General features: G+C 54.8%; 2 protein-coding genes across 2 annotated transcripts; both read right to left on the reverse strand.

Annotated features, from left to right (window-relative positions):
* Positions 1-183: 183 nt before the first annotated feature.
* Fev (FEV transcription factor, ETS family member) lies at positions 184-4,805 on the reverse strand. Its single transcript, XM_078018027.1, has 3 exons — positions 4,232-4,805; positions 3,441-3,515; positions 184-1,334 (listed from the first exon to the last, which is right to left on the reverse strand). Exons 1-3 carry the CDS (start codon positions 4,281-4,283, stop codon positions 748-750), a joined length of 714 nt encoding a protein of 237 aa, XP_077874153.1. The 5' UTR covers positions 4,284-4,805; the 3' UTR covers positions 184-747.
* A 4,018-nt stretch (positions 4,806-8,823) lies between these two features.
* On the reverse strand, positions 8,824-11,716 carry Cryba2 (crystallin beta A2). Its single transcript, XM_005330485.5, has 4 exons — positions 11,544-11,716; positions 10,721-10,862; positions 9,438-9,580; positions 8,824-9,028 (listed from the first exon to the last, which is right to left on the reverse strand). The coding sequence occupies exons 1-4, from the start codon at positions 11,702-11,704 to the stop codon at positions 8,881-8,883; spliced, it is 594 nt and encodes a 197-aa protein (XP_005330542.1). The 5' UTR covers positions 11,705-11,716; the 3' UTR covers positions 8,824-8,880.
* Positions 11,717-13,883: the final 2,167 nt, after the last annotated feature.

Genomic DNA, 13,883 nt, shown 5'->3' on the forward strand with positions numbered 1-13,883 from the left:
TGAGAGGTGGAGGGTGCAGAAAGGGCCCACCACCCAGCAGCTCCTCGCTCCCAGTCAGCAGCACCCAGGCTGCTGAGCTCTTCATTGGAGGCCTTTCTGCTCTGGCCTGGGCTGAGCCTCTCCCTTCTTTCCCCCTGATTGAAGGGTCCTGGTGGAGCAAAGAACAGAGAAAGGAGGCAGCAGGGAGCTTGGGAGCTTTAATGGGGGCTGGAAGGAAATAGAAACACACTGGGCCCCCTTCAGCCAGATGTGGGCTCAGAAGGAACGGGAACCACAAGTCTTGGGGATAGTGGACTTTACCAACCTTTTTGCCCGGGTCGGGGAAGAAGGAATGTAAAAGGCCTCCAGGTGCTGGGATGAGGCAGCTCCGTGGGGAAGAGAAAAACAGAAGATTTGGAACTTAAAAGGGGGGTGGTGATGAAGGGGGCTTCTAGGAACCAGAGGTGCTGGTAGAGGAGAGAAAAAGACAAGGGGCTCAGGCTTTTTAGGATCTAGAGACCTAGAAGAGAAAAATTAAAAGGAGGGTCACAGTCGGGGACAAGGGGTGAGGAGGGGCAAATCTATCATTTAAGGAGGACGAGGAGGCTTCGGAATCCTTCCCCCAGCCCGGAGCTGGTGCTGCAGGTGGAGTCAAATCTGGTTCGAGGAGCGTCGGGGAAAGCTCCGGGCTCCCTCTTTGGGCTGTGGACAGGTCTGGGCAAGGCTCTGGGCGAGTGGGAGAGGCTGCGCAGCACCCCGCCGCCCCGTCTAGTGGTAATGGCCTCCCAAATGCGAGGCTGCGGCCACCGCGCCGAAGGGCCCCGGTGGAGGTTGTAAGCCGGGACTGGGGTAGAGCGCGGCGGTGGCTGCGGCGGTGGCAGCCGGGTTCGGGCCGGGCCAGTAGGAGAATCCGGCGGGCGCGACGCCGGCCGAGGCGGCCATGAGGTTGAGTTTGGAGAGGCCGGGGAAGGGCAGCGGGGCGAGGCCTGCGGGCAGCTTGTAGAGCGCGCCGTCCTGGGCGGCGGCGGCGGCCGCGGCGGCGGCGGCGGCGGCGTGAGCGTGAGCCGGTGGCGGCTGGCAGGCCTGCGCCAGGCCCTGGAAGTCGAAGCGGTAAGCGTAGCGCTTGCCGTGCACCTTGCTCATGATGTTCTTGTCGTAGTAGTAGCGCAGGGCGCGGCTCAGCTTGTCGTAGTTCATGTTGGGCTTGCTCTTCCGCTCGCCCCAGCGCCGCGCCACCTCGTCGGGGTCTGTGAGCTTGAACTCGCCGTGGCCGCCCTCCCACGCGATGCAGCCGGCGTTGGCGCGGTCGGCCAGCAGCTCCAGCAGAAACTGCCACAGCTGGATCTGCCCGCTGCCTGTGGAGAAGGGGACGGTCAGCCCGGGGTAGAGGGGAAGGCTGGAATTGGGGGAAAGATGGGGGGAAACCAGTCCAACTCGGGGGGACCCAGAGTCGGGGAGAAAGGGTCGTGTCCAGCGGTGCCGTCGCGGGCTGCCAGAGCGACTGGTCAGGGAAGGGCCGATGGTCTCCAGCTGCTGTAGCGCTTTTGCCACGATGGAAACACGGCTTTTACTCATAGCCTCCTGGGCGGATGGTTTGGGAGAGGAAAGAGAGAGGAAGACCCTTCTCCTCCTTTGGGAGGCCAGGGTGAACCAAGGCCCTTAGCCTTATAAGGCGAGCAAGGGCCAGGTATCATTTCCTCCTCAGCTGGTCAGGGCAGAGCCTACACAACCACACCGGGCAGCCCTGCGGGGGGGGGGGGGGACTGCAGCATCTCTGTTGTGCCACGTCCAGAGATTCAGAGGGAAGGGCCAACAGGATGACCCCAGCCATTACTGTTCAAGGCCCAACCACACACCAGTGCCCACCACCCAAAGGCATACGATCAGACCCGGCCTGAGGTGTTGTGGTGGGCTTCCTTGAGACACCATGTCAGGCAGTAATGGGGACATAAATCTTGTATACTTGAGAGGAGGGGCGGACTCTAAGGCTCCCTATCCCAGCCCCCTTTAGGTAAGCAAAGCTCTGTGCTGGCAGTGCTCACCCTTTGGTCTCCTTTTTCGGATCAGGCGGGACTCCCTGTGTGGGAAGGTGCCATAATCCCCTAGGGCCTAAGGGATAGCTCTGGGGAGGGGAGATAGGACAGAAAAGCTGTTGTACTAGGCCCCAGAGTCCTCCCATTCTTGGACAATTTGTCTCCAGATTTCCGGGTCCAGGAAGTGGCCAGAAGGTTTTCCCTGAAATTCTCCAGGATTTCCTTCTCTGTCTTGGGGCCTCAAACTTGAAAAATCTTGTTATAAATCCTGCTCCCAATAAAGATATTGTGTCCAACTACAATTCAAAATAAATAAATTTTTAAAAAGGGTGGGCTGGGGTTGTGGCTCAGCGGTAGAGCACTCCCCTTGCATGTGGGAGACCCTGGGTTCGATCCTCAGCACCACATAAAAATAAATAAGTGAAATAAAGATATTGTGTCCAACTACAATTCAAAATAAATTTTTAAAAAAATCCTGCTCCCTTTTAGAATAAAACGGATTTTCCTCAAATTTGTTTGATTATTGCCTCAAATCCAGCCTGGTGAACCTCTCCTCCTTTTCAACCACTTGCTTTGATCCCCGGGGCTTCCTTCACCTGCAACTTCAACCCCAGTCCCTCCATGTCAATCCAGCAAGGAGATACCTGGCTCTGGGTGTGGCATTGAGTTTGGGGATCGGAAGCAATGGAAGGTTTGGGTTAAAATGTGCACCTGGCACCAATTGCTGAGCAACACCAGGGATTTGGAAACCAGTCCCTGTTGGGCAGTAATGTCCCCTTCCTTGGGAGAAAAAGAGGCTGCCAACCTCCATTCTGTAGGTGCTGTAACTTGGTGAGATCTAGAATGCTGATGGGTGGGTGGGGCGGGGGAGAGAAGTTGCTTGGAGGACCAGCCTCAACTTGGTATTTTAGTGGTGGGGCAGCGCCAACAGGCAAAAATGGGAGTCAACCACAATTGCACCCCCAGACTTGACCTGCAGAGATGCCGGTAAAGCAGGAAGCACCAGCAGGGTTTTGGATACCAGCAGCCTAGCCTGGAGGTGAAGTAATTTTCTGGGTCACCTTGCCAGGCTGTGCTCCAGGCTTGCCCTCCTGCTGCTGATAGCAGCCCTCAGGCCCTCAGGCCCGGTCCCCAAACCTGGAAAACTATATGCAACAGAAAAAGATCTGAGCGGCCAGGATACTTTCCACCTGTCATGGCTTACAAACAGTCCTAGGATTTAGAAAATGAAAAAGCCAAAGGCCAAAGGAATGTCTCCCCAAAGGCTTCCTTACATTCAATCCAGGACTCCAAGCTTTACAGAACCCAAAATCCACATCGCTCCCACCCTGTCCGGTGGCAGTAGCAGCCGTTTCCTTGGGGTCCATGCCGAGCCCCCATTCACTGCCCAGTATTCACTCCAACTGCCCAGTGCACTGGCCAGCTCACCTTTTTGCACCGCAGGGCTCAAAGGCCCCCAGCTCGGGCTCTTCCCTTCCTTGAAGAGACCGTCTCCGACGGGATCTGCGATAGCAAAAGAAAAGAGTCAGGCGGACCCGGGCGGAAGTTGTGGACTTGACCGAAAGGGCCCGGGGCCAAGTCTCCAGGGTCTCTAGTGTTCTGGGGGCCCGGGCCACCCAGCTCCTCCTCCGGGAGCCCGGCCCCGGCGCGTGCGGCGCAGAGCCCCTCCGTAGCGCCCAAGTCAGGAAACGCGTCCAGGAAAAAGGAAATCCGTTTTCCGAAGGGGCCGGCTGGAGCCTTATAAAGCCGAGCGGGGATTGCGCCAACTGAGCTTGGGCGAGCGGAGCCCCTCGAAGAGAAGAGGAGGGCGCTTGAGGGCCTCGCGGGTGCGAACGTTTGGAGGACCAAGGTGAGGAGCCTTGAGGGCACAGGGGCGACTCCCTGAGTCCTCGCGTGGCTAGAGCACAGAGTCCTCCACCACATGGAAGACCTCTGCTCCCCCACCAGGCTTTTCTGGGCCCCTGAACCCCGGTCTCATCCTCCTAGGCTCTCAATCGGCTCACTTCGAATCCTCTAGACCCACACCGAAACCGCAGAGTTCTCTATCTACCTTTAAGGTTCCTTGCATGTCCTAAATTGCAATCGGTCCCCCACCCTGCAATCCGAGCGTCCAGATCGCATCCTTTTCGTTTGGACCCCACAATCCCCTTCCCCAAACCCTAGCCTAGACTTCCCGCCCAGGGTCCTGGTGCCTCCAGCCTTCGGCTGGTCCCTGGTACCTGGCAGGTACATGTTGATCAGCAGGGGCTGGGAGGCGCCGCTCTGTCTCATCGCTGCCGGGGACTGGGCGGTGGGAGATGGGGGGGCGGGGAAGGGGGGCGCGTCAGGCTTTGCGCTTCGGGGGCACCGATCCCCGCCCGAGGCGACAGTGGGTGACAGAGAGGAAAAGACTGCGCCGGGTCCGGCAGGGCCTGGCGGGAGGGGGCAGCCCGGGGTGTGGCGGGGGTAGGGGTGGGGGTGGGGGTCCTGGAGCGATGATCCCAGCTATGGTGCGGCTTGGAACCCTCCGGTCCCCGCGCGGGCAGGGGCCGCAATTTCCGTTTTAATTAAAGTGCGGCCGCCTCGGCCCCCCGGACCCCGCCCCCGCCCCTCTTATCTTCCCATCGCAATAAAGTCTCCAACGCGCCCTGCCACAGCCAAGCGCACCCGGCAGCCCCCCGCGTCCCGCAGCCCGGGAGACGCGCGGGGGATGGGCCCTGGCCTCAAGCTCCGAAGGGGGCAGCCAGCGCGTTTCTTTTCCGCCTCCCGATTCTGCAAACAGTGGAGGGACAGGGTACCTGTCCCTCTTGGGACCCCCAGACCACAGCCCCCTCCCCAGAGCCTTTCTTCCAGCCCGCTCCCGCCCCTCTTATTGCTCACTCTCCTTTCCTCTCCTCCCCCTACCCCCACCCGGGTTCCCGTCTCCAGGCTGCGTTATCTGCATCTTCACTTTTAAATTTCCGCTTCCCTCCCTCTCGCCTGTCGCTGCGCTCCCGGCCTTGCAGCCGTTGCTCCCTTTATCTCTGCCCACCCCCGCGCCTTCTCCCTCCTCCTCGTCTCCCACTCTCTGCTCTTCCCTGGAGACCCGATCCCCTTCCCTGTCTCCCCTTGCTTTCACCGGTTTCCTGCCTTTCTGTGGTCCCAAGCTTCAGGCGGGTCGCTGGGGCATCTCCCTTGGCAACTTCTCCTGGATTACCCTCTCCTTTCCCTCCCCCCCCCTTTCTAGGTCTCCCCTTGCCGTCTAGTCTCTGCCTGGTTTCTGTCCTGCTCCCATCTCCCTTCCATTTCCTTTTTCTCACCTCTCCTTTTCTTATCCATTCACTTTCTGCAAATTGGTTGTGGCTGGGTCTACTCCAGAGACACTGAAAGTCTATGCTGGCTTTTCTTGGTTGACTCCCGACTGCCCCTTCCACTTCCCCCTACAACTACTTCTCTCCCATCCTTATCCATTCTCTGTCATCCCAGTTTGTCCCCCAGCCCCACTTCCACTATCACTCCCATGCTAATTAACCCTGAACCAGGCTGTAGCAGTACAAGTGTCAAGATAGAACTGGCTGGGCATGATGGCACATGCCTGTAATCTTAGCGGCTCAGGAGGCTGAGGCAGGAGGATCCTGAGTTCAAAGCCAGCCTCAGCAATGGTGAGGCACTAAGCAACTCAGTGAGATCCTGTCTCTAAATAAACTACAAAAATAGGGCTGGGGATGTGGTTCAGTGATCCAGTGCCCCTGAGTTCAATTCTGGTACCGCCTCCGCCTCCCCCAAAAAGATAGGAAGGTGCACTGTACATGGCATCTCCTAGCTTGTGCAAAGAAGCTAATGTGGTTCTCTGGTAGTCTAGGGTTTCTGGGTACCTCTGGGACTTCCTGGCTCTGAAGGAGGAGACTAAAGAGGGATTCTAGCCGAATGAAGATGGGACCCTGGGTCAGAAGCACACTTCTGTGGCCACTGACAGAATTAGTTTATGGACCCTGGTCCTAGGCTACCTGTTTGAGGATGGCTGGGTTTCTGCAGTGCCCTGTACCTGTGCTTATTTGTTATAACTGCTGGAGTGTTCACTTTTGCTAGTAAATGGTACAAAGGAGCCAGAGAGGACTGTGGGAGGGCAGAGTCTTGGGGAGAATATGGAGGATCCCAGACCTCAGGGAATCCTAGGAAGATGGGGATAGGGGATTCAGGACATGTAAAACAGAATCTGGTGGAGCAAAGGGAGGGATTGGGGTGTTTCCTGGGGATGAAACTCTCAACTCTACAGGAGAAGAGGACTTGAAGATAGGGCCAAGACCACAAGACCTATTGTTACTGCTTTCCCCAACCACTATTGACAAAAGACAACAAGGAACAGAAGGAAAGAGCTGGGAGATCTGGGAGGCATCAAGGTTCACCCACTTAATATTCTTAGCAGGAGGCAGAGGCAGAAGGAAGAGGCATTCAGGGGATCTACCCAGACAAACCAGCTCTGAACTAGGCAAAGATCAGCAGTGTAGGCTTTGTTCCCAGCCTGACCAAAATCTTGGGTGTTGACAGGTGGGACACTGGCAAAAATTTGTGTGTAGAAGGGTAGTTTCTCCCTCTTCACCTGGGTCTTGACCTCCTCTATCCTGTCCTGCTGCCAGTGCAGTCAGGGTTTAAGCCAGCGGAGAGTACTTGGTGGGTTCTGTTCTACCCTGCTCCTACATGGCTGGTAAGTGGTGGTGATAAGTGCTCCTACATGGTGCTGGTAAGTCTTCTTAAGCCCCCACTCCCTAATCGCGAATGGATGTGGGGAGCAAAGCCTGAATCCTCAGTCCAGGAAAACCTAAAAGATCCATGCTGGTGAAGGCTGCAGCGATATTACCTTCACCAGCTTCTTCAGTATACACAAACCAGTGCCTTGTTCATGTTCCTGCTCATGGTCCTGAAGCCATGTTGTTGATTCTCCCCAATGACTACAGAACCCCCTGGATGGAGGGCAGCTCAGTTAAGTACAGGCACCCAGATCTCCCTTTTTTCCCATGGCTCACTCTGGGAAGCAGGCTGCTGGATTCTGAAGCCAATTTATATGGGGTTCTAGGTTCAACCCCTGGTACCCTCCCGTCCTGTTTGTGTGACTCTGGAAGCAGCCACATAACCCCTGCACTGTACTTTTGTCTTCTTATCTATAAAGTGGGAATTATAATACTTGCATATAGAATTAATAGTTTTATATAAGATAATCTATGTGAAGTGTATAGATGAGGTTCTATACTTCTACCCATTATTACTATTATCATTCCTCAAGGGGAGGGGAGGAGTCTTGACCATCCAGGAACCTCACACTTGTCCGAGGCCCATAGAAGTTTAGGGTTCTGCTGACACCTGAGGAGTTAGCATACAGTTCACATCAACCTCCACTTGGCCTGGATTTTACATTATGAGCCTGTGTTCAAAGCCTGGTTTTGTCATCAAGTAAATGAGTGATTTCATCAAATCTCAGGTCCTTCATTAGTGAAACAGATGAAAAATAGAGGGTATTAAGAGGATTCAGATGCAACAGGGGCCACAAACTCTAGAAGCCACTCAGGTGTAAAGCAGAATCCATACCCCACCTATAAGTTTGTCCTTTAGTGCCCCAACCCAAAGACTCATAAGGGGCAAGGGTAGGAGGGCCCTACATGGACTACCCCAATACTCTTTCATAATTCCACAAACCTTTTCAGGGGTTTCCCATTGCATTCATACACCAGTCCCTTGAGACACAAGAGGCAGGGACCAATAGCCTCAGTTTATGAGAAGGGAACAGAGGCTCATGGATGCTGTGTGATTTGGCTCCAAATATTTTGACTTTTGTCCAGGTTTTTTTCCAAAGGAGCAATTTCCCGACTTTGCACAGTCCAGATTCAAGTCAGACTGCTCTCCAATATCACCCTGCCTTGTTTGGGCTCTGGGGTGCCCCTCCCCACTAGGGGCTGGACAACAGGAGAATCCATGCAGGAGAAGCTGAGAGGAGTTCAAAGAGCCTCAGAAAGTTCTGCTTTTGTGGAGGAAGGGATACCACTAACTGTTGCAAAGGAGTCACTGGAGGAAAACCACACTGGAGCTAGCATCTCTGATGGCTGCTGCCATACTCAACCCTGTAGTGACTGTGAGTTTCTGCCACTTATCCTAAAACTGAGTTGCTGAGGCTGACTTTGAACTTGTAATCCTTCTGCCTCAGCCTACAGAATCACTGGGATTACAGGCATATGCCATCATGCCCAGTTTCTCCCAGAGCTCAATGACTGAGGGACACTCTAGTTCAGGGGTCCTCTGTTAATTATTCAAAGGGCCTGGGGCTGGGTCCAGCCCTCTCACTAATTCCTGTCTTGAGAATGCAGGAAAGGAGACTATTGAAGGAGGCTGGTAGTGTTCTCTGGCTAGGTGGGGAACCAGGGTGAAGATAATGGCTGAAGAGATAAAGAGTGGGTGCTCAAGAGAAACCAACAGAACTTCCACATAGTCTTAAGGAAATTCTGCCTTGTGTGGTGGTACCTGGTCCCGAGTGTGGGTAGAGGTTGAAATCTAGCTAAAAGCCCTGCTGTGGGGGTATATCCACACCATCCAGAGGATGACAAGTGTGCCCCCGGGTTTGCAGTCCCCTGACCCACCCTGGTAGGACTTTATCAATAAGAGGTATGAGAATGTATTTGACAGGATCCCCACAACTCTTACCAGCATCTTCTCAGCCCCCCAATGCCTACCCACATCTACCCTAAGCCCAATTATGCTTGATAGTCCAGGATCCTGGGGCTGAGGGGAGGATCAGTTTGTAGCCCTCAGAGGGTGATGATGGAGATCACAAAGGAAGACACCAAGAAGGAGGCAAGAGGAGCAGGCAGGTTCAGGATTCTTTATTGACGGCCCTCTGAGGAGGTGGCTGGGGCTGTAGAACCTAGTGCTGGATTCTCCGAATGGACTGCAGCTGCCCAGTGTGGGCCTGTGTGCCAAATTCGCTGTAGTTACGGAACTCCCCACTATGTTGGTCCCGCTCTAGTACGTACTGGTAGCCTCGGTAGCCTGGGTACTGGTAGGCCACCCACCTAAGCCAGTGAGGAAACCCTGGTGAGTAGGATCTGCTCCTGCCAGGACCCATGCCCTCCACTAGTTCCCTTTCCATCTCCCAGCACCCTCCTCTCAGCTGCAAAACTAGTGCTTAACTTTCCCTCCCTGGATCTCTTTCCTGCCCCCGCCCCCCACTGCTCTGGGTCTTCCTATCACTTGTCCCATCCAGTCTTCTATTCCCAACCTCCATTGCCTCCTGCTCTTGCTCGCCCTCGTTGTTCTGCTGGCTCCCATTCTTCACTCCCTCCTTCCTCCATCCACCCCTTTACTTCCTCTTGCCTCAGGTCCCCATGTCTCTTAGAGCCCCCACTACTTTTCCCCATCTCCTCCTTGATTCCCACTGCCTCCTTGTTCTTCCCACTTTGCCTGTTCAGTTCCAGGACTCACGCTCCAGAGCTGACTTTGAGGGAACCCACGTCCTTGCTGGCCCAACCCATGGAGGGCAGGGAGGGATAGTCATCGCTGAGTTCAAATTTGCAGCCCTGGAAGTTGTCCCCCTCAAATAGTGTCACACGGCTGTCGCTGTGGTTCTGAAGCACAAGAAGGGGGATAGAGAGATCAGCCCCCTGAAAAGGTGTTGATGAATACACCCTCAGCTCCATTTCCCCCATCCCCTGCCCAACACAAGCTGACTCTATGAACACTCCCAGAATTCACTCCTTCAGCTCCCTGGCAGTCTGACAAGCTGGGATGCTCAGAGGCCCCACATGGCCCCTCCTGTGGCTTTGGACTGATGAGACTTGTGTATATGGGGGAGGTCCCCAGGGACCTTTTCAGATCAGGGGTAAGGACATCTTGTGACATAAGCCTGTTTTTTTTTGTTGTTGTTGTTGTTTTTAGGAAAATCAGAGGTCCTAAAAGAAGTCTGGCCCACTAATCAAAGTAGTTCCCTAAAGGCTTCACTAATTACCCAACCCCCTGCCCAGCATCCTGGATGCAACCTCTCTCAAGGCAAGGCCCAGCTAATCAGTGCTAGATGGCAGAGGCAGAACAGACAGGCCAGGGCCTCAGTGTTTGTTACCTCTTGGCTTCCCTAGTGCCAGGGTCTTCCCCCTATAGTGCTCCTCAGCCTCTTGAAACAGAGAGCTGGACTGGGCTATGTCCTGTGCCCTCCACCCCCAGCTCCAAGCTGTACCAGTACCTAAGTCAACACGGATGGAAATCGAGGTCCTCCTCCCCAGTGTATTTGATTAATTATGCCCCCCCCAACACAGAGACACATACTGAGACTGACCTTCTCATCCTTGATCCCTGGACTGATTTCTAGTCTCATCTCCAAGTTAACCCTTTGTAACCTTGAGAATTCACATTGTCCCTCTGAACCTTATCTCCACAACTGCATATGGAACTAAGAATAGCTGCCCCAACCACACAGGGCTATGTGATGACAGAGGTTCTCGCTCACAGTAATGGACTGGATATGAAGAACCAGGGCGCACAGGACTGGCAAGCCTCGACGCTGTCCGTGGTGCTGATTAACAGGCATCTGGTGCCCCAGTTCCAATGTTCAGAGACCCTTCTGGGTCTAGTTCCCTCTGGTTCCATTACCACCTATCTGGGAATGTGTTTCCACACCCCGCACAAGCGCGAATGCCCCTTCCGGGCCGCCGCGGTGGGGCCAGGGCCTGGAGCCAGGAAGCAGGAGATGAGGGGAAGTGGGCTGTGCTCACCGCGCAGAGCACTGGCCGGAAGGACAGCAGCTGGTTGCTGTGGTGGCCACTGCTGCCACTCCAGGCGCTCCAGCGAGGATAGTCTCCCTTCTCCAGAATGAACTGCTGTCCCTGGAAGTCAGGGTACTCGAAGCCTACCCATCTGGAAAAGGAGAGGGGGAACTAGGGGGCATCTGCCCAGCTTCACTCCTTCCTCCCCTTCCCTTTTTTTGCTGCGGATGAAAAGAAGAAACCCAATCTCTTTCTCCAACCCCTTGCAGGAATTCAGCCTCTCTTGAAAACCTCCAAACTGGCAGCTATCTGGGGTTTGTGGGACCCAGGCTTCCCACTCAGGGCACCCCAGGTTGAAAGGAATTTTTTAGGTTACAAAGATCATCCGCCCAAGCACTCCTACCTCAAGGATTTCGGGACCTGCATAGAGAAGCACGGATCGGTCTCACTTTCCCAAAAGCCCCAGGCTGGGGTCTCTAGGAGACTGGGGTGGGATCACCCGAAGGGATTTGGTTTATTTTGTTAAAGTGCAGAGCTATATAATTTTGTTCAGACAAAAGAAGTGGGAAGGATATAACTACAATGGAAATTTCGCTGGCGTTGGGGCTGGTTCCAATGATTGCTTCTTGCCTTTTTCTCTTTAGGGCATGAGGACACAACTCTCCCACGATTTGTCTTGTGTCGGGGTCCGGAGTTTCGGAGAGGCCGAGGGATTTCCCATGTTGGTGTCTCTCCCCCAGAGTTTACAGGGGTGGAGGCTGAGATCCCAGGATTCGTGCTTGGGAGGGGAACCTGGCATCCCCTCAACCCAGCCCAGACGGAGATCACTCACGCTCCGTTCTCCACTTTGACCGAGCGCACCCTGCGTAGGCCTCCGCGCTCGCTGATGTTTGCACAGTCGCTCAGCAGTTGACAGCGACGGCCCTGGAAGTCTTCCTCATCCCAGAGCGTGAGACAGGCGGGCGCCGGGCCCGGCGCGGGGGCGCTGCTCATGCTGCTGCGGACAGGAAGGATGGGACCATGCACTCAGCTCTTGAGAGCCCCTCTGTCTAACCAGAGCTTGCCCAACCCGGGTAGCATGTGAAGGACCCCGGGGCTGGATCGGGGCTGCCAGGGGCTGTCCCTCCTCTCGCCCTCCCCCACCCCAGCATAGGGTATTCACCGGGTGGGTGAGCGCAGCACGCGAGGCAAATGCAGAGGCTGCGCGCGTGCCTGGCGCGCGGGCCTTTATACTCAGGCCGGGTCCCCGCCTGGCTCCCTCTCCCAGGGGTGGGGGACCTGAGTCAGCAGACAGGCTGCGGTCTGCCCTGGTTTTCCCTGGGGAGCCGAGGCCTTTCCCGAAGCCGGGGAATCTGGCCCCAGTCCCAGGGGATTACAACAGAAAGTGCTGAGGTGCACATCGCGCCCCTGCCGGAGCCGGGCTGACTCTGCGCTTTCTTTCTTTCCGGCCCGGGCCAGGCAGGGCGCACTCAACCTCGGGGTAAAACGCAGGATCCCTGGCTCAGACCCTCAGGCATGAAGGTACCAGGCCTGCTTGTGGCCTCCGGCTAAGATCGCACTGGAGCTGATGCACCACGCACTTCCCAAGGTCTAAATTCAAGGTCTAAATTCCACCTCTTCTTCAGCTCTAGGTCGTAACCTTTTTTGGTTGATGCTAAGGCGAAGGTGAAGAAGGCTCTCCTCAAATGACTCGTCTCACGCACCTCAGTCTTCCTTCCCCTGGAGGAACAATCTATCAGAGTCCCTTTCCTTCTAAGCACATTTTCCAGATCCCTGGCCAAGCGCTTTCGGAGTTTTCTCGCTCTCAGAGATCAGGAGGAGGTGACCAGGACTCACCACAAGGCGGCGCTAACTCAGGAAACAAGAACCTCCCCCAAGGATGCGAGTTTAGGAATAACAGTAACCCAGGGACCCCTCCTGGTTGACTGTGGTAGGATAACTGTGGTAGGAGATAGAACATCTCGACCTTACCTCCCCGCCACAACCAGATCCTCGACGCTGAGGGCACAGAGCTCTAGGGTGTGGAGCTAAGGTCGTGATGGATGATGGCCTGCCTGAAAGCTAGGCAATATTATTATTGAGCGCTCAGTTCAGGCCAGGAGCTCTGCCCAGGCTTCCCCTTGTGTGGTCTCAGCGAAATTCTAACACTGACCAGAAGGGGTGGGCGCTGTTACAGTCCAGCATTTTCCAAAGGAAGAAGCAGAGTCCCAGAAGAGGTTCAGGACTTGGTCAAAGGGTCACAGCTGAGGGTGACTCAGCTGAGATGTGAACCTGAGTTTCCATTAGAGTGAAGGTTCTAGCTCTTGCCCACACAATCCTAGTGCCATGTGAGGTGGGGAGAGGGGAAAAAGGAGACAAGGACAGGTAAAAGGCTTGGACCCTCAAGGGGTAGCTCCAAGGAGTATTTCCTCACCACCTGTAGCAGAATTTCCTAACCACCGTAGCTGTTAAGGAGACACAAAGGTTTCTTGCAAAATTGTGTTTCTTAATGGTGGTGGTGGTGGTGGTGGGTATTCTGGCAGAAGAGTGAAGGGTGAGTGTGAAGGGAGCTAATAATTTTATTGCTCCTGTGAGCCAAGTGCTTCCTTTATAGACCTGCAGCAACTCAAAGAGGTCAGTTTGCATGAGGAAACAGGCTCAAGGAGGTACAGGGCCAAATTCACATACACGAGGAATAGAAAACTCAGTGGCCCATTTTCAGATTATAGCATTCAGCCTTAATTGGGATGTAAGATCCAGTCATAGCCATTTTAACTGTAGCTCTTCCCTCTACCCTCCTCATTGTAAAAACTAGCCAATTTTGTAAATTGTACACCCAAGCTTCTCCTCTCAGAGCAAAGGGCAGTGCTGCATTAGGGATAAAAACAGGTGGACTGTCCTCCCAAGTGTGCTTGCTTGCTAGACTTGTTTGGTGGCATGCCCTCTGCAGAAGTAAAGTTTGCCTTGCTGAGCATGTGTTGATTCTTTGCAGCACCCTGTATGTCTAACAATTTTGGTGCTCAATGTGGGGCTCCGTACCTTGCTAGAGGGTTATGACGACGACTCCCTCCTCAGAGGAGAGGAGTCCTGCTGCCCTGTTGCAGCACTTAGGTGTGGAGGAGGCATCCTTCAGTCCCTGTGGCCCACAATGGACCCAAAACCAAAAGTGGATCTTCAACACAGAGAAAGGGCC

This window comes from Ictidomys tridecemlineatus, chromosome 7, assembly GCF_052094955.1.
Source record: "Ictidomys tridecemlineatus isolate mIctTri1 chromosome 7, mIctTri1.hap1, whole genome shotgun sequence".
NCBI classification, from domain to species: domain Eukaryota; kingdom Metazoa; phylum Chordata; class Mammalia; order Rodentia; family Sciuridae; genus Ictidomys; species Ictidomys tridecemlineatus.